This window comes from Grampus griseus (assembly GCF_964374135.1).
Source record: "Grampus griseus genome assembly, chromosome: 19".
NCBI classification, from domain to species: domain Eukaryota; kingdom Metazoa; phylum Chordata; class Mammalia; order Artiodactyla; family Delphinidae; genus Grampus; species Grampus griseus.
In genome coordinates this window covers 6,014,341-6,038,621 of record NC_139013.1, presented here as the reverse complement: position 1 = coordinate 6,038,621, position 24,281 = coordinate 6,014,341, and the positions used below count along the sequence as shown (strand labels likewise).

At 52.8% G+C, this 24,281-nt stretch overlaps 1 protein-coding gene across 1 annotated transcript; it reads left to right on the top strand.

Moving 5' to 3' along the window:
• Positions 1-1,317: 1,317 nt before the first annotated feature.
• Positions 1,318-24,281, top strand: LOC309836666 (uncharacterized protein; the record flags this gene model as incomplete). The annotated part of the gene is made up of 20 exons (XM_082676768.1): positions 1,318-1,351; positions 1,418-1,795; positions 1,996-2,274; positions 4,590-4,686; positions 5,034-5,147; positions 7,621-7,678; positions 7,798-7,858; positions 7,925-8,302; positions 8,504-8,782; positions 9,014-9,061; positions 10,368-10,464; positions 11,392-11,473; positions 14,343-14,512; positions 17,720-17,768; positions 20,149-20,647; positions 20,836-21,144; positions 21,366-21,413; positions 22,045-22,095; positions 23,814-24,071; positions 24,157-24,281. 20 exons carry the CDS (start codon positions 1,318-1,320, stop codon positions 24,279-24,281), a joined length of 3,414 nt encoding a protein of 1,137 aa, XP_082532894.1.

Sequence of the window (24,281 nt, the reverse complement as noted above, 5' to 3'; positions counted from 1 at the left end):
GGACCTAGAGATGATCACACTAAGTGAAGCAAGTCAGACAGAGGTAAACATTATATAATATCACTTTCATGTGGAATCTAAAAACTAATACCACTAAATTCATTTACAAAACAGAAACAGACTCACAGACATAGAAAACAAACGTATGGTTACCAAAGGGGAAAGGGGATGGGGGAGGGATAAATGAGGAGTTTGGGACTAACACATACACACTGCTATATATAAAATCGACACTCAACAAGGACAAAGCATAGCACAGGGAACTCTACTCAATATTCTGCAATAACCTATATTGGAAAAAAATCTGAAAAGAATAGATATATGTATATGTATAACTGAATCACCTTGCTGCACAACTGAAACCAACACACCATTGTAAATCAACTCTACTCCAATACAAAATAAAAATGAAACTAAATTGAAAACTAAATAATTTGGAGGCTCGTTAAAAAACGAAATTTCCTTTGCGCTGACATAGAACATGTGCTTGCCCGTTTGTTCTACATGAAGATGCTACATGGTTTTTATTCTGAAGATGCCATTGAAAGTTTGGGAATCAGCATAGTAGAAGTTAAAAAAACATCCCATATCATATCTTTAGAAAATACCCAGTATGCTGCCGGACACTCGGCAATCTCACCACTGATGCAGCTCTAAAGCCCGACAGTGCTGCCTGTTTGGGGAGGAAGTGATGGGCCCGGGTGGGAGCATCTCCTGGGCAGGGACCAGGCCAGCTGTAGCCCTTCTGGTCTCCAGGTCACCAGCCCAAGATGCTCAGTGTTGGGGGAAGGAGTGAAGGCATGATTGGCGGCTGCCTTCACGTCACCCAGGAGCCCCTTCTTGTCTTCTGCCCCAGACGCTCACACAGACCCTAAAGAACCCGACATCTTGCGGGACCGACCACCCGAGGGTCTAGGTGAGGCTGGGACCCTCCAGGTCAAGACAGGAGCTGAGCGGCTCCCTGGTGTAGACAGCGGTGCTCAGACGGGAGGACCTTAGGAGGCTCACCGTGTCCTACGCCTCCGTGTCCTCAGAGGCTCTGGTGCTGGAAGGACGCACCCGAGATGGGGGGCAGGGCAGGGCTCTCCTCCTTGCCTGCTCCTCTCTGGGCAGGACTCCGGGGTCTCTGGACCGAGGGGTGTCCGTCCGCTCTGTGCGGGGAGCGGCCAAGCTCCGGCTCTGCAGTTCCTCTTCTGTGAACACCTGGGTCTCGTGTTCCTTCCCGACTTCCCGTGGGTCTCCCCGCAGCCTTACCTCCCTCTCTCCTTCCCCTTCTCTTTTCACACACAGGACGCCCAGAAGCCCTCCGTCTCAGAGATGCTGCCGCTGCTGCTGTCCCTGCTGTGGGCAGGTGGGTGGGCTGCGGGGAGAGGGGTGGGCAGGGCAGGGGCTGCGGCTGACCCTCGTTTCCCCGCAGGGTCCCTGGCTCAGGACAGCAGATACAGGCTGGAAGTGCAGGAGTCCGTGACGGTGCAGGAGGGCCTGTGTGTCCGCGTTCCCTGCTCCTTCTACGTTCCCTGGGACACCAGGGACAACTCTGTCCCAGCTTTCGGCTACTGGTTCCAGGACGGGGCCAATGTGAAGCTGGCTGCCCCTGTGGCCACAAACAACCGACATCGTAAAGTTCAGGAAGAGACCCAAGGCCGATTCAACCTCCTAGGGGACCATGGAAACAATTGCTCCCTGGACATCAGAGACGCCAGGAGGAGGGATCAAGGTTCATATTTTTTTCGTGTGGAAAGAGGAAAGGCATTATGGAGTTATAAGTCTAACAAGCTCTCCTTGCACGTGACGGGTAAGGAGTGGGGTCCGGGAGAGGCCTCAGGGGAAGGACCTGGAGCCCCAGGGCAGGACTCGGATAGGACCCCCTCCTGGGAGGGGTCGGGGGGAGAGCAAGTGGGGGTTCAGAAAGAGGGGCTGGACCAAAGCCTGAAGCTTATCTCAGGGCACACCTCTAACCCTCCTCCTGACCCCGTCTCCCCCTCTCTTCATCAGCCCTGAACCACACACCCCACATCCTCATTCCTGCGACACTGGAGGCGGGCCGCCCCGGGAACCTGACCTGCTCTGTGCCCTGGGCCTGTGAGCAGGGCGCTCCCCCCATCTTCTCCTGGACGTCAGCCGCCCTCACCTCCCTGGGCCCCAGGACCCACCTGTCCTCAGTGCTCACCATCACCCCACAGCCCCAGGACAATGGCACCAATGTCACCTGTCAGGTGAAGTTCCCCGCAAGCGGTGTGATCGTGGAGAGGACCATCCAGCTCAGTGTCACCTGTGAGCGCTGCGCCGTGATGCCCGGGGCGTGAGGGGATGGGGGCAGGTGGGCCAGGCCGGGGGTGCTTGGTGTTGCTGCCTGGAGACCCGGCTGAGTAGGAGGGCCTGGGAGGGCAGAAGCCTTGTCCCTCCTGCATTTCTGTGGCTTCTGGGTGTGTGTGTGGGGGGGATGCCTACCCTTATCTCACCCCAATCCTCTCACTGAGGAAGGAAACACTGTCTTCCACTGCTAGGTGCTCCACAGAGCCCAGCAAGAGGTGTGTGCTCAGGGGATGGCACAGGTAAGACGGAGCCCCCCATCCATGGGGCATTGAGTGGAGTGGGGTCTCTTCCAGGTTGGGTCAGAGCTGCACTTTCAGAGCTCAAATGGTGCAGGTCGGGTGTGGTCCTGCAATTAGCCACAAAAGGCCCCCATTAGATCTCTTCCTGCAGTATCCTCCGACTCTGGTCTTGCCAAAGTGACCCACACCTCCCTCCCTGCCCATTCTAAATATGGTCTTTATCTTTCTCCGTCACCCCTTGCGCGGGGGCATTTTTTAAGTAGACTTTATTTTCAGGAACTGATTTAGGTTCGTAGCAGATTCGTCAGAAGGTAAAGAGACTTCCCTCGTCCCCGCTGCACTTTCCCACACACGCACGGCCTCCCCCCAACAGCACGCCCCGCCAGAGGGTGCCTGTTACAATCGATGAATCTCCACTGACACGTCATTTTCAACCAAAGTGCATGATTGACGTTAGGGTTCCCTCTTGCTGTTGTACATTTCATGGGTTTGGACAAATGTATAACGACATGTATCTGCCATTATAGTATCATACAGAAGAGTTTCGTTGTACCAACATCTCTTTGGGCCATTTTTGTGACTGTCAGCCCCTCAGCCCTCACCCTGAGCCCTCTCTGGAGCCCAGCGCTCCCCTCACTGCTGTATTCCCACTGGTCATAACACCTGGTCCCCCATCTGGACAGAGCCCCATTAGGGCTGTCTCAGCAGTGCCCACCACAGTGTTGACAGGTGATGCCCGGACGCACATCCCTTGCCCTGGGTGTTGGGGTGCCACCAGGTAGGGCCACGAGAGCTGTCTGGGCCTGACCTGGAGGTCTGAGAAGCTTCCTGCTGCCACCTCCTTCTGAAGGCACAAAAGATCACCGTGGACCCTGAGGGACAGGGCCAATAGGGGCCAGGAGAGCAGATTTAGTCCCCCTCCCTGGAAGGAAGGAGAGGCAAGGCCCCTCAGCCTCCCACAGTGCTCTCTGTCTCTCTGGAATGTCCACGGGGCACAGAACCTCATGGCTCTGCTGTGGCCAGGTCTGGAGGCTGCTCTCCATGTCTCTGGATCTGCCTATAGTGGATACTTCATACACGTGGAATGTTACAAAACAGTGCCCTTTTCTGTCCGGCTTCTCTCGCTAAACGTTCTCAAGCATCATCCATGGAGCGTGTATCAGTATCAGTTCCTTTCTGTCTGAATAATATTCCATTGCGCGGATGCGCCAGCTTATCTCCATCCAGTTAGCAGTGGATGGATGTTTGGGTTGTTTCCACTTTTTGGCTCTTACAATGCTGCTATGAACGTTGCTATACTTTTCCTTTTTATTTTTATTTTATTTTTTTTGTATCATTGATTTCAGTTTTCTCGGGCATGTACCTAGGAGTGAAATTTCTGGGTCAAATGGTCGTTTCTAATATTAAATTTCGGAGGAAATGCCAGATGTTTTCCACACTGGCAGCACCGTTTTACATTCCCACCAGCAAAGTATGAGGGTTCCAATTCCTCCAGATCCTTGTCGACATTATATTCCTTAAAAAAAAATTCGAGCCTGCTAGCGGGTGTGAAGGAATATCTCATCATGTTTTGATTTACATTTATGGAGCGAGTAATGACGTTGTTCATTTTCTTCATGAACGTATTGGTCATTTGGAGAATTTTTTTATTCCTTTGCCCGTTTTAAAAAATTGCGTTGTTTGTCTTTTTGTTCTTGAATTGTTTTTCGTATAGCTTTTATATAGGCTGGATATCACACACTTATCGAATCTATGGTTTGCAAATATTTTCTCCCATTAAAGGGGTTGGTTTTTCACTTTCTCAGTCCACTGATGAGCCGAATTTTTCGTTTTTATGAAGTCCAACTTATGCATTTTTGTTTTCTGTTCAGCTGCTGGAAGGTAAGGGCATGGGGTGGGCTGATACCCCGGGCACACGGGGTTCGGCATCCAGTGGATGAGGAAAGCCTGTAAGACCAACGTCCAGAGTCCTCCTGGGAGCGGAAGGACACAGGATTGAGCAGATGATTCCATCCTGGTCCCGCTTTCCTGCAGGGCAGTCGGGCCACGTCGCAGCACAGGTGATTCTGACGGCCATCTGGGAAGCGGCTGTCAAGATCCCGCTACTCTTCTTGGTCCTCATCGCCCTCCTGTGAGCACCCCCAGGGAGAGGGGAGAGGGGAGGGGTGGGGAGGGCAGGATGCAGGTGGCTGCACCCTGAAACCAGCGCTGGAGGGGGCCGGGGCGGGGCTGGCAGGAGGCTGACGGGAAGGGGGAATGGGGGTGCGGGGCTTGGGGGCGGTGAGGAGTCCCCTGGGGCAGGGTCTCCTCGCCACCCAGTGTCAGGGTTGAGGGTAGCCGCTGTGCTCTAGAGTGTCTGTGGGGCCATACCTGCCCTCTCCCACCTCAGTCATCCCCGCGCCCCTGAACAAGGAACAGGGTGAGTCTGCGGCCCGCGGCACCCGATCTGACCAGAGCCTGGTCTCTTCTCTGGCTCAGAGTGACGTCCCGCAGGAGGAAGGCAGCCAGGCCTGCAGGGGGCGTGTCAGATGCAAACGCCAGGCCGGCAGGGGGCGCGTCTATTGCAAACGCCATTCCAGGTTACCCCTCTGGGTGAGTGATGTCGGCATCCTACCACCCAACATCCCACTGCACACCTGCCCCAGAATGGCCCCCAGGATTGCTCCGCTCAGCGTACCCAAAGTGGAGCTGCCATCTTCCTCCCCAAACCCACTTCTCTGCTGGGTTCCCTGTCACACTGATGACAAGGTGGCCCCCATCTCTAAGGCCAAAAGGAAGGACGGAGTTTGCCCCCTTTCATCCCCGCTCCTCTTCTCCAGGATCGAATAATCACTAAGTGCTGTCCATCCTTCCTCCTAAGCACAGCTCGTCCTGATGCCCGTCTCCTTCCCATCTTGACCCCAGTCGTTCCAGCAGCCTCCTCTCTTCCCTGGGTCTCTGAGCCCACCCACCTCCTGCCTCCATCTCCCTGGGAAACACAGCCTCCGCACTGTTCGCAGAGACCGTTACCATCCTCTTGCTGCACAGCAGGGACAGCTGTGTTTCCTCTCCACGGCCAGAGACCAAGGTGCACACACCACTGGCTGGAGTTGCAGCCCTGGCGGGCTCTGCCCTGCTGGACTCTCCACCCACATCCCTCCTCTCCCTGCATCTCCCCACGTCTCCACACCCAGCCTGGCCTGACCTCTGTGACTCTGAGACTTTGTACGTGCAGTCCGTTCCCCTGAAACATCCTTCCCTCCCCATTCCTGCCTCTCCAAGTCCTGAGCATATCCTCAGGCTCAGGCTTAAATGTCCCCGCGTGTGAGTGTGTGTGTGTGTGTGTGTGTGTGTGTGTGTGTGTGTGTGTGTGTTTCATTGTCTGGTTTTGGATGGAAGAGTGCATACACTTAATTATAGACTATTCGGCAAGAACTATTGAACATGTACTCTGTGTCCCCTTGTTGGAGGTTCCCAGGGCGCATCAGTGAGCACAGGATCAAACATCTCTGTCATCGGGCTTCCCTGGTGGCGCAGTGGTTGAGAGTCTGCCTGCCGATGCAGGGGACACGGGTTCGTGCCCCGGTTTGGGAAGATCCCACATGCCGCAGAGCGGCTGGGCCCGTGAGCCATGGCCGCTGGGCCTGCGCGTCTGGAGCCTGTACTCTGCAATGGGAGAGGCCACAACAGTGACGCGTACTGCAAAAAAAAAAAACAAAAAACAACTAAAAATAGAGTTAGCATATGATCCAGCAATCACACTCCTCGGCATATATCCGAAGAAACCTCTACTTCAAAAAGGTATGTGCAACCCAATGTTCATAGCAGCTCTATTCACAACAGCCAAGACATGGAAGCACCCTAAGTGTCCATCCACAGAGAAATGGATAAGGATGTGAGATATATATATGAATATATATAATGGAATATCACCTAGCCATAAAAAGAATGAAATAATGCCATTTGCAGCAACATGGATGGACCTAGAGATTATCACACTAAGTGAAGTAAGTCAGACAGAGACAAACATTATATAATATCACTTTCATGTGGAATCTAAACACTAATACCACTAAATTCATGTACAAAACAGAAACAGACTCACAGACATAGAAAACAAACTTATGGTTACCAAAGGGGAAAGGGGATGGGGGAGGGATAAATGAGGAGTTTGGGACTAACACATACACACTGCTATATATAAAATCGACACTCAACAAGGACAAAGCATAGCACAGGGAACTCTACTCAATATTCTGCAATAACCTATATTGGAAAAAAATCTGAAAAGAATAGATACATGTATAACTGAATCACCTTGCTGCACAACTGAAACTAACACAACATTGTAAATCAACTCTACTCCAATACAAAATAAAAATGAAACTAAATTGAAAACTAAATAATTTGGAGGCTCGTTAAAAAACGAAATTTCCTTTGTGCTGACATAGAACATGTGCTTGCCCGTTTGTTCTACATGAAGATGCTACATGGTTTTTATTCTGAAGATGCCATTGAAAGTTTGGGAATCAGCATAGTAGAAGTTAAAAAAACATCCCATATCATATCTTTAGAAAATACCCAGTATGCTGCCGGACACTCGGCAATCTCACCACTGATGCAGCTCTAAAGCCCGACAGTGCTGCCTGTTTGGGGAGGAAGTGATGGGCCCGGGTGGGAGCATCTCCTGGGCAGGGACCAGGCCAGCCGTAGCCCTTCTGGTCTCCAGGTCACCAGCCCAAGATGCTCAGTGTTGGGGGAAGGAGTGAAGGCATGATTGGCGGCTGCCTTCACGTCACCCAGGAGCCCCTTCTTGTATTCTGCCCCAGACGCTCACACAGACCCTAAAGAACCCGACATCTTGCGGGACCGACCACCCGAGGGTCTAGGTGAGGCTGGGACCCTCCAGGTCAAGACAGGAGCTGAGCGGCTCCCTGGTGTAGACAGCGGTGCTCAGACGGGAGGACCTTAGGAGGCTCACCGTGTCCTACGCCTCCGTGTCCTCAGAGGCTCTGGTGCTGGAAGGACCCACCCGAGATGGGGGGCAGGGCAGGGCTCTCCTCCTTGCCTGCTCCTCTCTGGGCAGGTCTCCGAGGTCTCTGGACCGAGAGGTGTCTGTCCGCTCTGTGCGGAGGGGGTCCGAGGTCCAGCTCTGCAGTTCCTCTTCTGTGAACAGCTGGGTCTCGTGTTCCTCCCCGGCTTCCCGTGGGTCTCCCCGCAGCCTTACTTCCCTCTCTCCTCCCCCTTCTCTTTTCACACACAGGACGCCCAGAAGCCCTCCGTCTCAGAGATGCTGCCGCTGCTGCTGTCCCTGCTGTGGGCAGGTGGGTGGGCTGCGGGGAGAGGGGTGGGCAGGGCAGGGGCTGTGGCTGACCCTCGTTTCCCCGCAGGGTCCCTGGCTTGGGACAGCAGATACCGGCTGGAAGTGCAGGAGTCCGTGACGGTGCAGGAGGGCCTGTGTGTCCGCGTGCCCTGCTCCTTCTACTATCCCTGGTACAGCTGGGACAACTCTGTCCCAGCTTTCGGCTACTGGTTCAAGGAAGGGGCCAATGAGAAGCTGGATGCCCCTGTGGCCACAAACAACCCAAAACGTGAAGTTCAGGAAGAGACCCAAGGCCGATTCAACCTCCTAGGGGACCATGGAAACAATTGCTCCCTGAACATCAGAGACGCCAGGAGGAGGGATCAAGGTTCATATTTTTTTCGTGTGGAAAGAGGAAAGGCATTATGGAGTTATAAGTCTAACAAGCTCTCCTTGCATGTGACGGGTAAGGAGTGGGGTCCGGGAGAGGCCTCAGGGGAAGGACCTGGAGCCCCAGGGCAGGACTCGGATAGGACCCCCTCCTGGGAGGGGTCGGGGGGAGAGCAAGTGGGGGTTCAGAAAGACGGGCTAGACCAAAGCCTGAAGCTTATCTCAGGGCTGCACCTCTAACCCTCCTCCTGACCCCGTCTCCCCCTCTCTTCATCAGCCCTGAACCACATACCCCACATCCTCATTCCTGCGACGCTGGAGGCGGGCCGCCCCAGGAACCTGACCTGCTCTGTGCCCTGGGCCTGTGAGCAGGGCGCGCCCCCCATCTTCTCCTGGACGTCAGCCGCCCTCACCTCCCTGGGCCCCAGGACCCACCTGTCCTCAGTGCTCACCATCACCCCACAGCCCCAGGACAATGGCACCAATGTCACCTGTCAGGTGAAGTTCCCCGCAAGCGGTGTGATCGTGGAGAGGACCATCCAGCTCAGTGTCACCTGTGAGCGCTGCGCCGTGATGCCCGGGGCGTGAGGGGATGGGGGCAGGTGGGCCAGGCCGGGGGTGCTTGGTGCTGTTGCCTGGAGACCCGGCTGAGTAGGAGGGCCTGGAAGGACAGAAGCCTTGTCCCTCATGCATTTCTGTGGCTTCTGGGTGTGTGGAGGGGGGATGCCTACGCTTATCTCACCCCAGTCCTCTCACTGAGGAAGGAAATCCTGTCTTCCACTCCTAGGTGCTCCACAGAGCCCAGCAAGAGGTGTGTGCTCAGAGGATGGCACAGGTAAGACGGAGCCCCCCATCCATGGGGCATTGAGTGGAGTGGGGTCTCTTCCAGGTTGGGTCAGAGCTGCAGTTTCAGAGCTCAAATGGTGCAGGTCGGGTGTGGTCCTGCAATTAGACACAAGAAGCCCCCATTAGGTCTCTTCCTGCAGTATCCTCCGACTCTGGTCTTGCCAAAGTGACCCACACCTCCCTCCCTGCCCATTCTAAATATGGTCTTTATCTTTCTCCGGTCGCCGAAGGCCTTGCGCGGGGGACATTTTTTAAGTAGACTTTATTTTCAGGAACTGATTTGGGTTCATAGCAGATTCGTCAGAAGGTAAAGAGACTTCCCTCGTCCCCGCTGCACTTTCCCACACACGCACGGCCTCCCCCCAACAGCACGGCCCGCCAGAGGGTACCTGTTACAATCGATGAATCTCCACTGACACGTCATTTTCAACCAAAGTGCATGATTGACATCAGGGTTCCCTCTTGGTGGCGTACATTTCATGGGTTTGGACAAATGTATAATGACATGTATCTGCCATTATAGTATCATACAGAAGAGTTTCGTTGTACCAACATCTCTTTGGGCCATTTTTGTGATTGTCAGCCCCTCAGCCCTCACCCTGAGCCCTCTCTGGAGCCCAGCGCTCCCCTCACTGCTGTATTCCCACTGGTCATAACATCTGGTCCCCCATCTGGACAGAGCCCCATTAGGGCTGTCTCAGCAGTGCCCACCAATCTGTTGACAGGTGACGGCCAGACGCACATCCCTTGCCCTGGGTGTTGGGGTGCCACCAGGCAGGGCCAGGAGAGCTGTCTGGGCCTGACCTGGAGGTCTGAGAAGCTTCCTGCTGCCACCTCCTTCTGAAGGCACAAAAGATCACCGTGGACCCTGAGGGACAGGGCCAGTAGAGGCCAGGAGAGCAGATTTAGTCCCCCTCCCTGGAAGGAAGGAGAGGCAAGGCCCTTCAGCAGCCCTCAGTGCTCTCTGTCTGTCTGTCTGTCTGGAATGTCCACGGGGCACAGAACCTCATGGCTCTGCTGTGGCCAGGTCTGGAGTCTTTTGCAGAGAGACCCTGGATGGACAAATATCTGACTCCAAGAAGAGCTGAAGTTTTTTGGGAGTATGTGGGCTGGAGAGGAAGTGCGGCATAGACTGTCCTTTTGGACAAGGCTGAGGTCCTACAAATGGTGGGGGAACCTAGGGGCTGAACGCTCGGTGGGAAGGGGAGGCACCCCTCTCTACCTGCTAAGGAGAGGAGGAGACTTATGCCTGCTCCTCAGGATTGGAATTCTCCCCAAGTCTCTCTTGTCTGCAGGAAACTCGGGGACCAGGGCAGGAGTGATTGAGGGGGCCCTTGGGGGAGCTGGTGTCACCACGCTGCTTTTTCTCTACCTGTGCCTCATCTTCTTCACGTGAGTTGCTTTGGCTGTGGGCCAGGGGAGGAGAAGAGGGGCCTGGAGGGGTTGTAGGACCCAGAGCAAGGCTGGGGCGGTGCAGGGGTAGTGAAGATCCAGCTCGTAGACACCTGGCCAGGCTTGAGTGTGTCCCCAGCCCTGGTCCAGATCCAGAAGCCGGGAGGGAGAAGGGACCTTGTCACAGTCTTGTTGTAAAGGCCCCTGGGCTCCCTCTACCCTTTTAATTTTTAATTTTTATTGGAGTAGAGTTGATTTACAATGTTGTGCTAGTTTCTGGTGTACAGCAAATTGAATAAGTTATGCATACACATATATCCACTCTTTTTTAGATTCTATTCCCATATGTCATTACAAAGTACTGAGTAGAGTTCCCTGTGCTATATAGTAGGTCCTTATTAGTCATCTGCTTTATATATAGCAGTGTGTATATGTCAATCCCAATCTCCCAATTTACCCCACTGCTTTTCCCCCTTGGTATCCATAAGTTTGTTTTCTGCATCTGTGACTCTATTTCTGTTTTGTAAATAAGTCCATTTGTACCATTTTTTTAGATTCCACATATTAGCCATTTCATATGACATTTGTCTTTCTCTGTCTGGCTTACTTCACTCAGTATGACAATCTCTAGGTCCACCCATGTCCCAGAAAATGGCATTATTTTGTTCCTTTTCATGGCTGAGTAATATTCCATTGTATATATGTGCCACATCTTCTTTATCCATTCCTCTGTCGATGGACATTTAGGTTGCTTCCACGTCCAGGCTATTGTAAGTGTGCTGCTATGAACGTTGGGGTGCATGCGTCTTTCCGAATTATGGTTTTTTCTGAATATGTTGGGCTCACCCTACTCTTGACCTGCCTTAGTCACTCACTCCAGCCTCAAAAGAGATACCCTGTGTCACAGACCCTCGTGTCTCCCAACAGAGTGAAGACCTACAGGAAGAGAGCAGCCAGGACTGCAGTGGGTATGGAGGACATCCACCCTGTCATCGGACCAACTTCCCTGGTGAGTGACACGGGCATCCCGGCGATGCAGCCTGCCCTGCAGATCTCCCGGGGCGGCCCACAGCCCTGCTCCACTCAGCACGTCCAGAAATGAGCTCTTCCCCTTCCTGCGTCTTTGAAAATGTAGGATTTATTATTATTCCTCTGTGTGAGGCCAACAGATCAGGAGACGATTGCCACAAAAAAGACAGGTAGTACCGTTCCCAAGAGGAGGGGGCGTGCCACGCCCTGCAGGGCCATGAGGGGCAGCACAAGGGTCTGTCAAGAGGCAGAGGGAGTGAGGAGGAAACCTGGGCAAGAGATTTTGTGGTTTACGTGGGAAGGAACAGGCAGGGTAAGCAGACTGAGGACTGTCTAGTTGAATGATTTCAGAACGCTCTGGGGTGTAGGGGTTGTCTCTGGTTTTCTGGTACCTGGCCCTGGGGTGATGAGAGCAGGATAATGGTCCAGAGAGTAAGAGTTTGATAAAGGATGTGGTTTGGGCTGATCGATTTGCAATATGAAGGGCAGGCTTGCAGGCAGATCCCTTAGAATCTCTAGAACTTGACTAGCACTGGCAGGGGCAATCCCTCGAGGGTTAACAGAGCCCCGGTTGTCAAAACATCAGAAACACAAGGTGAATACATCCCTAAACATACTTCTGCTGGGTTCTCCAATTCATCAGTGGTACTCTTGTTCCTGACTCCCAACCAGCGATCCATCCCTTTCCCCCATCACCTCTTCCTGCACTGACACACTGCAAAGCATGTCTGTGTTTCTTCTAAATACAGCTTGATACAAACACGCCCTTTGAGCTGAGCTCCCCTCTTAGCTCCTATCCTGCAGAAGCCTCCCCACCTTCTCCCAAACATCTGCATTGCCTGCACCTGCATTGCCTGCACCTGCATTGCCTGCACCTGCATTACCTGCTCCTGCATGACCTGCACCTGCACTGCCTGCATCTGCATTACCTGCTCCTGCATAGCCTGCACCTGCATGACCTGCACCTGCATTACCTGCACCTGCATGCCCTGCATCTGCATTACCTGCTCCTGCATAGCCTGCACCTGCATTACCTGCACCTGCATGACCTGCATCTGCATTGCCTGTGTCTGCATTGCCTGCATCTGAATAACCTGCATCTGCATTACCTGCACCTGCACTGCCTGCATCTGTATTACCTGCATCTGCATTGCCTGCGTCTGCATTACCTGCACCTGCATTGCCTGCATCTGCACTGCCTGCATCTGTATTAGACAGTCGTCCCATCCTGCCCAAGTCTGAAATGCACTGTTTCTCCACACTGCCAAACAACTTGATTGACATTTAGGGCAGGAAAACCAGAGGCAGCTTTGATGCTGCACTTCTTCCAAACAGGCTTGCTCAAGCAAAGTAAGCTTTTTGCCCCTCAGAATCATTGCCCATCTGCCCCCTTCTCCTCCCGTGTCCGTATCAACCAGCCCTACTCATGCTCATCCTCTGATCCCTGACTTTCATTTATTTCTTGACCTATGGCTAATGTGGCCATCACTGAGGTCTCTGAGCGAATCCATCACCCATGCATTCACTTATTCCTTCAGCAACTATCTCCCACTTGTTGATTGTTCTGAGCACTTGAGTAATATCTGTATTGTTACAGAGACATATGTTACAAGTGGAAAATGTCCCTTGCTGTCAAGGACTTACATTTATTGAGAGGGGAGTGGGGCGGTTGTGGTGAAAGCAATGAACAGGTGAGTAGTGAAAGTATACAGGAAATGAGAGCTATGGAGGGAGATGCAATGGGAGGGACAGTTCTGGCGGTGGGAGGCTTTGAGAAAACCCCTGCAGCAAGTGAAGGAACACAGTGGGAGCCCCTGAAAGAGAGTCGTTGAAGGGCTCTAGACAGAGGGAGCCGCAAGTGCTGGGCTCAGAGGTTGGGACGAGCTGATGCATTGGAGAGACGCATCGCTTAGTCATGACGAAGCCGCCATAAAAATCCCAATAGTGTGGGGCACAGGGAGCTTCTGGCTGGTGCACAAGTGGAGGTGCTGGGAGAGTGACGTGTCTTGAGAGGGGATGGAAACCCTGCACCCCTTCCCACATACCTTGCCCTGTGTATTTCTTCATCGGACTTTTCATGCCTTCCTAAGCTATATCCTTTCATAATAAACTAGTAATCTAGTAAGTAAACGGTTTTCCTGAGTGTTGTGAGCCACTCCAGCAAATTACTCAAACCTGCGGAGGAGGTCATAGGAACCTCTGATTTATAGCCAGTTGGTCAGAAGCACAGGTGACAACCTGGACTTGTGATTGACACCTGAAGTGGGGGGGAGGCAGTCTCATGGGACTGAGCCCTCAACCTGTGGGATCTGACACTCTCTCCAGGCAGATAGTATCAGAATTGAGTTACATTGCAGGACACCCAGCTGGTGTGGGAGAATTCCTTGGTGTGGGGGTACAAAGAACCCACGCATCTGGTGACAGAAGTGTTGTGAGTGTGATAATGGTGCGAGAGTAAAGGAGAGACACACAGGAGAAGTGAGTTTCCATAAACACCCTCCTGTTTATGGAAAACCTCAGGAAACCTCAGAGGGCCAGGAGTTGAGTTTGTGATCAATAGATGTGTGACCTTGGGAGGAACCTACCCTCTCTGAGACTCCGTTTCTCTCCCTGTAACGTAGTAATATTTCCTCCATAGGTCTGTGTGGGTGCTCAGTAGAACTGGGAAACAATCTATAGCGTTATATGTGTTGGATGACTGAATCAATGGAACCTTCAGAAACGTTTGGTAGCAGAATGGAAGAATGAATAGATGCTCTGTCCCAGAGTCAAATTCACTTCCTGGACCCTCTCTCCCTTCTCCCCCCGAAACTACCTTGATCTGACCCCTTCCTTTGCTCTCCATCCAGGATCACCAGCGAGAGTCCAAGTTAGAGGATCCTCCTGACCCCACAAGCTCGGCAGGGGCCACCCCCACCTCGGGGATGGAGGAAGAGCTGCATTACGCCTCCCTCAGCTTCCATGGGATGCGTCATCCTCAGGAGAGCACCCACTCAGAATACACGGAGATCAGGACCAAGTGAGGGACCGCACGCGTCATCAGCCTCAGGCACGACGTCCATTTCCTCTACAGGAAGCGGGACCCACAGGCTAATCCTTAGGGACTTAACATCCCCATAGGTGATGGGTTTATGAACTACTGTTAGTGCCTTTCCTGCTCTATTGGAACTATCTTAGGCTTTGCATTCAGAGACACCTGGCATCAAACCCACGTTTTCTCATTCAGCAAGAGTATGATATCATGTGCGGCACCTAACCCCGCCATGTCTTGGTTTTCTGCTTTGGTGAAATGGATGTGAGAGGTCCAGCATCACAAGGTTGTTGTGAGGATTAAACCAAAGTACCAAATATGCAACAGAAGTCTTCATACATTGTGACCTTTGTCCACGGAACAAAAGCTCACAACCTAAAAGTTGCACGTTATGTTTTATTTGGGGACCTTACTGAGGACTATAGCCTGGGAGAGAGCCTCTCCCATAGCTCTGAGGAGCTGCTCCAAAGAGGTCAGGGAGGAGCCAGGATATAAAGTGTTTTTGCTGAAAACAAACAAACAAACATGTAGTCGAACATCAAAAGATGTCCAACCACAAACATCAGACGATCAGAGTAATGACTTTGGAGCTTTTAGAGCTTTTCTGTGTATGGGAGGATGCACAGTCTGAGCTGACTGGAAATTAGTCCTTAGATGCAGCTTAACAACCTAGGGCCAGGATCGCGTTTTTCTCCGTCCTGAATTCCCCTCAGGGCACACCTTCGGGGGAGACCGCAGTGGTTGATTGTTTAATGGCGGACAACATCCTTTCTTTACTGAAACGGCAGGCGACATTTTGTTTGTTTGTTTGCTCAATTCACCCAGAGGCTGGGTATGTCCTGTCCCGGGCACCACATCGGCTACATGTCAGTCTCACTGTCTACTCAAAACCCTCCCATGGATCCCTTCCTTGACTGGACCTCCAGCACCATCTCCTGCCATTCCTGAATCTTCCCTTTCCACCCTCCCTGTCTTCTACTAGTCCTGCTATAGCCAAAATCAAGTAATAACATTTAGAGAATTTCCTAAATCTTAGAGCTGACCACAGCCAAAATACCGCTCTCTCCTCAAGCCCAAAGAATAATTTACAAGCTTCTCAACCTGACGTTTGAGGTCAGGGGTCAGGAGACCTTTCTGCTAAAGGGCCAGATAGTAAGTATTTAGGCTTTTCAAGCCATAGGGTCTCCGTTGCAACTATTCAACTGTAGTGCAAAAGCAACCGTGGGCAATTTGCAAACGAATTAATGTGGCTGGGGGCCAACAAAACTTTATTCACAAGAACAGGCAGCCCCAGGGTTGTAGGTTCTAGGTTATTCTTAGTCTCACCCAATCTGCTTCTCCATCACCGTACCCCAAACCACCTATCCCTCAAGCCATTCTCTAAGAACCCATTCCGATGCATCCCTCACTGTCTCTGAGCACCTGCATCTCTCCTTCCAGGAAGACCCAGCCCCATGAAGTCATCTGGCTAACACCTTCTTATCCTTCAAAGTGCGTTCAAAATTATAGTCTGGGTTGAGAAGGTAGAGGGAAGCGAGAGCTTGGAAACGTCCTCCTACAAAGCCTAACACTCTAATTTTACTGCAAATCAGTTGAAACAAAAACAGCCTCAAATAGACCAGCAGCACCAAAAGCATGGCAGGGACCATGCATGACGCCCCAGTTTCTAAAGTGACACTTGAACAGATGAAAGATTCTGGTGTGGTGTAAGAAAAGGCGCCCAAACCCGGCGCCTCCACCCAGAAAGGACAGTTAGGTCAGACTTCCGTTTATGATAACGTCAGCCTGCGTGATGCGACTCATCACATTAACGGTCGATGGTTAGCCTTCCAACCCAGGCAAGAGGACACTGGCCCATTGTTCCCTGCTTCTCCCTCTGTTCACAACGATAAACCCTGCGCATGGTGCAAGACACAGCCAAAGGAGAATTCTGGAAAGTGGTAAGAAGAAGGCAGGTTGCTTTAGGACCCCAGGACTGGAAAAACAATGCAGAGTCAGGCCATCCCAGTTCCTACAGCCAAACGGGGATGAACACTCACACCCACCGTTTCCCAAACCCCGACTGAGAAACAGTCAAGGGTTATCATCATAGTGTCAGGAATGCACTCACCTGTCCCATCATCCGGGTTCTGTCCTCCTCCCTCCTTGGGGCTCCCACAGCCCCGTCCTCCCCGCTGCATCAGCCCAGGCCACGCCCCACTGTGATTGTGTCTCCGTCCCCCTTCCTGACCCTGGCTGGTTCTCCTCCAGTGGTGGCCTCGCCTTAGCCCAACCCCACAGGACACTCTGCTCAACAGGTGGGAGACAGGCACCCAGGGTGCAGGAGCGGCCACCAGCTCAGCCAGTGGAGGGACCTGCCCGAACAGCGGCCTGTTCAGCACGTCCTGGCCTGGGGAGGGGAGCGGAAGTGTGGCCAGAGTGAAGTAAGAGCGAGTAGAGATCAGAGCCGGTGCTCGGAGTGAGGCAGGAGATAGATGGGCTCCAGGCTAGACATTCACAACTGGCCTCTTGTTCACACTTCCTGGGGTGAGAAGATGGGCTGCAGACCGGACATTCATTCCCAGCCCCCTGTTTACATTTCCTGAAGCAAGAGACGAACAGGCTCCAGGACTCCATACTTATGACCGGACTCCTGTCTATCTTTCGAGATCTGCACCTCGATATAAAAACCAGCGACAGAAATAATAGGGTAAATAACCAGACATTGGACATTTTTATGGCAGGAACAGAGTGGGACAAACCCTGTTAAAAGGTCACGAGGCCATGCATTTCCCACCCTTGGGGCAAGGGAGACATTGCACATGCGCAGAGAGGCTCCTTGGGGTCCAAAAGGGGGGGGCGCCACCCCATAACATGTGAGGCTAAGGCCGTCCCATAGGCCCCTGGGCTGGAATCCATCTTGGAAAAAAGCTGCGCACGCATGCTGTTGAGGGTCCTAGGGCAGGTCAGGTGTGGAAAAAGAAACCAGATAATTGGCCAAAGGGAAACAAAGACCCGGAAGAACTGCCCTACATGAATGACGTAACCGCCTTTTTATGGGGCTCTTCGTCATTGGGGGGACGCCCACACCTTTTCCCTCCGGGTGTGCGTCTCTGCCCGGCTTCTATCTTAACTAAACAAACTGTGTCTCTGTGTGCTCTCCCACTTGTTGTTGTGCTGTGTCTCTGATAATAAGCTTTGTACCTGTTTTTACAGTTTTGCCTCCGTGAGAGATGCATTTTTCACTGGCGGCAAGGGCCAGGAGGTGTGGTGGCTGGGATTCCTGGTTTTCATCCAGGCGCCCCAGGTTCAATTCCTGGGCAGGGAACTAAGATCTCGCTTCACGCCACCGCTCCCTGCCGCCACTCTGAGAGCAGGAGAAGCCGAGGTGTCCTCGGGTTACCACCTCTTTCATTCCCTTTTCTCCTCCTGTCCTTGGAGTGGCCCCATCCTGCAGGCTGACCACGGGCCACTGTGTGGGCTGCGTCAATTTGGGCTGCTGTAGGCTGCTCTGAGCCCTCCACTTGTAGGAACACGTCGAATCTTCGGGGTGACCCCGTGGGTTCACCTGCTAGGGCTGCCGTAAGGAAGTACGGCCGACTGGGCGGCTTGAGCAACAGAAATTCATTTTCTCACAGATCAGGAGGCTGGAAGTCTGAGATCAAAGTGTCAGCAGGGCTGGCTTCTTATTATTGATATTTTAAATTTTTAATCGAAGTATAGTTGCTTTACAATGTTGTGCTAATTTCTGCTGTACAGCAAAGTGATTCAGTCACACCTATATAGACATCCTTCTGAGGCCTCTCTCCTTGGCTTGTAGATGGCCCTCTTCTCCCTGTATCTTCACGTGGTCTTCCCTCAGTATGTGTCTGTGTCCTAATCTCTCTTTCTTACAAGGACACCAGTCCTATTAGATTAAGGCCCAGCCCAATGACCTGACTTTATATTAATTACCTCTTTAAAGGCCTTGTCTCCAAATGCAGTCACACTTAGAGGTACTGGGGGTTAGGACGTGCACATAGGAATCTGGGGGGTGACACAATTCAGCTTCCAACGCCGTGCGAGCATAGGCACACCTCTGCACAGAGTGGTTAAGCGCCTCCCCAAGGTGGCACAGCAAGGATTAGGGAAACAAGCGCAAGCCTAGAGCCATCTGCTGCAGAGCCTGTGCCCCTGAGCCCCGCATGAAAGCCCTCAGGGGAGGAAGCCCCCGGGAAGCGCTGACCACCACTGAGGGTGGGACTCAGAGTGACCCCTGAGGGATGGGCAGGGCCAGACACCTGATCTGCAAGACAGCCACAGAAGAGTCTGTAGAAAACGCCCGCCTCTGTCCTTGTGTCAGATTCTCCCACAGACGAGGGTTGAACATTGTGATCCTTCCATGTGACAGATGAGAAAACTGAGACTTGGAAGGGAGAAGGGCGGGGCCCACCTACCTCCAAACACTGACATCCCCCCAGGGTCACGCTGGCTGCCATTTTGCTCCCAGTGCCCGGCTCCCAAGCCTGGCATGTGCAGGGAGGCCTGGGGCAGGGGGCTGCGAGCAGGTCAGGAAGCCTCAGGACCCCCTGTGGGATAATGTCCTGGTGGCCACCCTCCTGGATCCTGGTCTCATCCTCTCTGTCCATTTATACCTGGGAACTCGCCTTCTAGCTGCACGGAGCGATGGGGTTTCCTCCAAGCCTCTATCTGGGCTGCCCCTATCTCACACTGTATCAGCAGGAGCTGGGGCGCTGGAGAAGTTCTCAAGGGTGGAGACAAAGTCTGCCGCATTCTTGCCTTGTGCTCCACTCCCCTGAAAGGAGAGGTGCCCCTGTGCCGTTGTCGTGTTCATTTTGTTCCCAAGTCCAAGCTTGCTCTGCTCGCCTCACAACGGGCGCGTGAATCGGAGATGAGGTGTTGAGGGAAGGAATGACACCTTTATTCGGAAAGCTGGCGGACCTAGAAGACGGCAGACTAGTGTCTCTGAAGAACCTTTTGACTGGGGTTTGGATGCCAATTTCTTTTACAGCACAGAGAGGGAGAGGAGATGAGGAAGTAAAGTGAAAAGGCCACAAGCTTTGCAAACATCTCCTGGAATGGCCTCGGGGAGGGAATGCGTTCATTTTTCTTCCTTGCAGCCATCCACGGGTGGAACAGCGCCCAGATGTTTCCCTGAACGAGGCCACTTTGTTTTAACCTTCAGGCGGAGGGGCAGGGCTCCCCGAGGCAGGCCATTATGTAGAGACAGTATCCTTTTAATGAACAAAAGCAGTGGAAAGCAAAGGTTAAAGTAGAAGAAACAGATCCAACACGGAGTCAGGATTGACTCTTCCCTGTTACAATTTCAGTAACTAATCACCACCTCTTTCACTCTGGCGGGGACTGACCGGCCTGATTTCCTGCGGACAGAGGTGTGGGAGGGACAGGCTGTGGACGGGGATCCGGGAGACGCCTTTGGGCTGTATTCGCTGCTCGCGACCCTCACCAGGGCCTCACATGGAAAGTAGAAGTGGTGACTCTCCAAGGTCCACGCAGCTCCGGCAGCATGTGGGTGCGGAGTTCCTCTTTTGTGGTCGGTTACCTTCTGACCTCAGCTCTGGGCTTCCTGTGGGGGCTTCCTCTCAATCCTGTGACACAAAGGCCCCATCACTCTTACCCCAAAGATGCTGCTATTGCCACCACCGCTGCTGCTGCTGTCCCTGCTGTGGGCAGGTGGATGGGCTGCGGGGCGACGGGTGGCCGGGGCAGGGGCTGTGGCTGACCCTCGTTTCCCCACAGGGTCCCTGGCTTGGGACAGCAGATACCGGCTGGAAGTGCAGGAGTCCGTGACGGTGCAGGAGGGCCTGTGTGTCCGCGTGCCCTGCTTCTTCCACCATCCCCGGGCCTACTGGGACTACTCTGTCCCAGCTTTCGGCTACTGGTTCCAGGAAAGGGCCAGACCCTACCAGGATCGTCTAGTGGCCACAAACGACCCAGGTCGTGCGGTGCTGACGAACACCCAGGGCCGATTCCACCTCCTTGGAGACCCCCGGACCTACAACTGCTCCCTGGACATCAGAGATGCACGGCAGGGAGACACGGGGACATACTTCTTTAGGGTGGAAAGAGGGCGTAGTGTGAAATATAATTATATACAGAGCAAGCTCCACCTGCATGTAACAGGTAAGGATGGTGTCAAGGAGAGGACACACAGACACAGGGGCCCTGAGGGCCCCCAGGGCAGGGCTGGGAGGGGACCCCCTGTCTTCTCATCCTGGGAGGGGCCCAAGGGGACCTAGGAGGACAGGCCGCTGCGGCTGGCCTGGGGCAGAGACAGCTCTGAGGGGCACACTTGGGCTCCCCCCCCACAGGGCCTGGATCTGTTTCTCTCTCCTCTTCAGCTCTGACACAGACACCCGACATCCACGTCCAGGGGACCCTAGAATCTGGCTTCCCCAGGAATATCACCTGTGCAGTGCCATGGGCCTGTGAGAGGGGGACACCCCACACCTTCTCCTGGACCGGGGTTGCCCTCCCTTCCCTGCACCCCAAGGGCCCCCACTCCTCAGTGCTCACCCTCACCCTGGGGCCCCAGGACCACGGCACCAACCTCACCTGTCGAGTGACCTTCCCCGGAGCTGGCGTGAGCACAGACAGAACCATCAGGCTCAACGTGTCCTGTGAGCGCAGGGCCGGGATGCCGGGGCCCTGAGGGCGGAGGGCGTTGGGGACGGGAGGGAGGGCCTGGGCTACTGCGTGCTGAGCCCTGCAAGCTGGAACTGGGGAGGAAGAAAAGAGGATGCTACTCCACCCTCTTCCTATTTCTAATGTTTCTGGGGGAAAAGGGCCAATGCCTACCTTCCCGCCACTGAAAAGAGCACTGTTATGTCTGTCTGTCCAGATGCACCCCAGAAGCCGACCATCAGAGTGTTCCGGAAAGAAGACACAGGTAGGTCTAAACCTCTCTTCTCCAGGGGTGTGGTGGAAGTGGAAGTGTCTCTGCCCTTCGGAGCAGAGCTGGGGATCAGAACTCAGACGGCAGAGAGGCTCAGGCCCGGGGTGGGGACAGCAGAGGTGGGAAAACCCCCACTGACGCATCAGCTTACGCACTGGCCTCCCCCTTTCGCTGACCCTGCTCTCATGGGGTATCGCGTGGCCTCTTCCTTGCCTGTTGGACGTGGCTGTCCCCACTGCCAGGGCTCCATCCTTGTCCCACATCCTGCCCTCATTCTCCTTAGGATCTAGACCCCACCTACTCCTTCAGTTTCCTTCCCTCATTTTAATGTCATTGTTTACAATAGTAAGCATACGGGACTGCCCTGGCGGTCCAGTGGTTAAGACTCCACGCTCCCAATGCAGGGGACGCAGGTTCGATCCCTGTTCAGGGAACTAAGATCCTGCATGCCGCACGGCACAGCCAAAATAACTAAATAAATAAAACAAAAAGTAGAACGTAGTTGAAAAAGATAAAGAGAAGAAAAGAAAAGAATAAGCATACCATGTGTGTTAGTCAGCTCAGGCCGCCATAATAAAATACCAGAGACTAGGTGGCTTAAAAACGAGGAGTTTATTTCTCACAGCTCTGGAGGCTGGGACGTCTGAGCTCAAAGGGCCGGCTGATTGGGTTCCTGGTGAGGGCTCGCTTCCTGGCTTGTGCACGGCTGCTTTTTGTCTACGTTCTCTGGTATCTCTTATAAGAACACTAATGTCATCGTGAGAATCTCAGTCTCATGACCTCATCTAACCCTAATGACTTCTCAAAGACCCGTCCAAATACCTCCAAATACCATCATATTGGAGGTTAGGGCTTTGGCATATGAAGGTGAGGGGAACATGGTTCAGTCCCTAGCGCAATTTAACAAGAATGAAATAGTATTCAGCACTTGTGTATCCCCCCTCTTGGTTATCTTTTCAAACAGAACCCACACATGTACATTTTAAAACACACACATATATGCAGATCATACTACCCACATGCTTTGCATCTCTATTAGTATTTTTTAATAAACTTTTCATATGCAGTAATTTTAGACTCACATGGTACAGAGACTTTCCACAAATCTCTCTCCTCATCATTAAAATCCTCCATCCACGTGGCATATTTGTCACAACTAAGGAAGTGACGTTGGTACATTTCTACAAACTAAACTCGCCTTTTTCTCAAACTTGGTATATCTTGGAGATTCTCCTGTATCTGTACCTAGGAAACCCTCTTCATTCTTAATGATGACCCCATGGTTTTCCAGTTAGAAGTATATTATATGATAAAGTACTTAATAGGTCTCCTGTTAGTGGAAAACTACGGTGTTTTCAATCCTTTGCAAAGACAAGACAAATGTGTGGGTCTGGAAGATTACTCTTGAGAGAGAAGAAAGTCCTAGATCGAAGGGCATGTTTGTAATTTCTACAGATATTGCCGAATCGAGCTACATGGAAGTTGTTCTGCTTACGCTACCCCCTGCTATGTGTCTATTTCCCTGCTAAACATTTTCATCCTTGCTGAAACCATAAGAGAATACACTATCATGTTAACTTGCATTATCATTTTGTGAATAGGTTGGGTATCTTTCATTGTGTTTAAAAAACATGCGTATTCCTTTTTTTTTAATTTTTTTTGCGGTACGCGGGCCTCTCACTGTTGTGGCCTCTCCCGTTGTGGAGCACAGGCTCCGGACACGCAGGTTCAGCGGCCATGGCTCACGGGCCCAGCCGCTCCGCGGCATGTGGGATCTTCCCGGATCGGGGCACGAACCCGCGTCCCCTGCATCGGCAGGCGGACTCTCAACCACTGCGCCACCAGGGAAACCCCATGCCTATTTCTTTGTGGTCTTTTTCTTGATGATTTGAAGAAACTCTTTTCATATTAACGCAATCATCTGTGTATAAGTTGAGAGGATTTATTTTCATTCTAATCTTGGGCTTTTGACTTAGTGTATGGTGATTTTGCTAGGCAAAAACATGCCATTTTTCTTGGCCGCACCGCGTGGCTTGTGGGATCTTAGTTCCCCAACCGGGGATCTAGCCCGTGCCCCCCGCAGTGAAAGCACAGAATCCTAACCACTGGACCGCCAGGGAACCCCCGCCATTTTTTTTTTTAAGTTGCATTCAGTGATGTACTGGGACTAGCTCTTACTGGTTGGCGAGAGTCAGTTGTGCCATTGTGTCCATCTTTTCCCACTTCTGGGTTCAGAGGCTTCAAATTAGGTGCTTGAAATTGGCCAAGATGGGAGTTTTTACACAGAGGAAATTGGCAAGTGCTACAAAACAGGAAGATACGAGCCTTTAGGCAATGGAAGAGACAGACAGACAGACAGGCAGACTGAAGCTAGCTTTCTCTCTGTCCTGCCAGGACCTGAAAGTCTGGGCCAAAGCCTATCTCTCCCAGTCCAGGAGGGCGAGTTCCTACGCCTGGACTGTGTTGCCGACAGCAACCCTCCTGCCAGGATGAGCTGGATCCGGGGGAGCCTGACCCTGAGCCCCTCCAATTCCTCGAACCCAGGGGTCCTGGAGCTGCCCCGGGTGGAACTGGAGGACCATGGGAAATATGTCTGCCGAGCTCAGCATCCGTTGGGGTCCAAGGAAGCATCTCTGAGCCTCGTTGTGAAAAGTGAGTTGGAACACACCTGAGGGAAGGACGCCTGGGTTCTAGGGAGGGGAGAGTCTCCTCTGATCCCTCCCATCTCTCCCCACAGAACCCCCGCAGCTGCTGGGACCCTCCTGCTCCCAGGAGGAGGAGGGTCTGCACTGCGGCTGTTCTAAATATGGTCTTTATCTTTCTCCGTCACCGAAGGCCTTGCGGGGGGGGGGCATTTTTTAA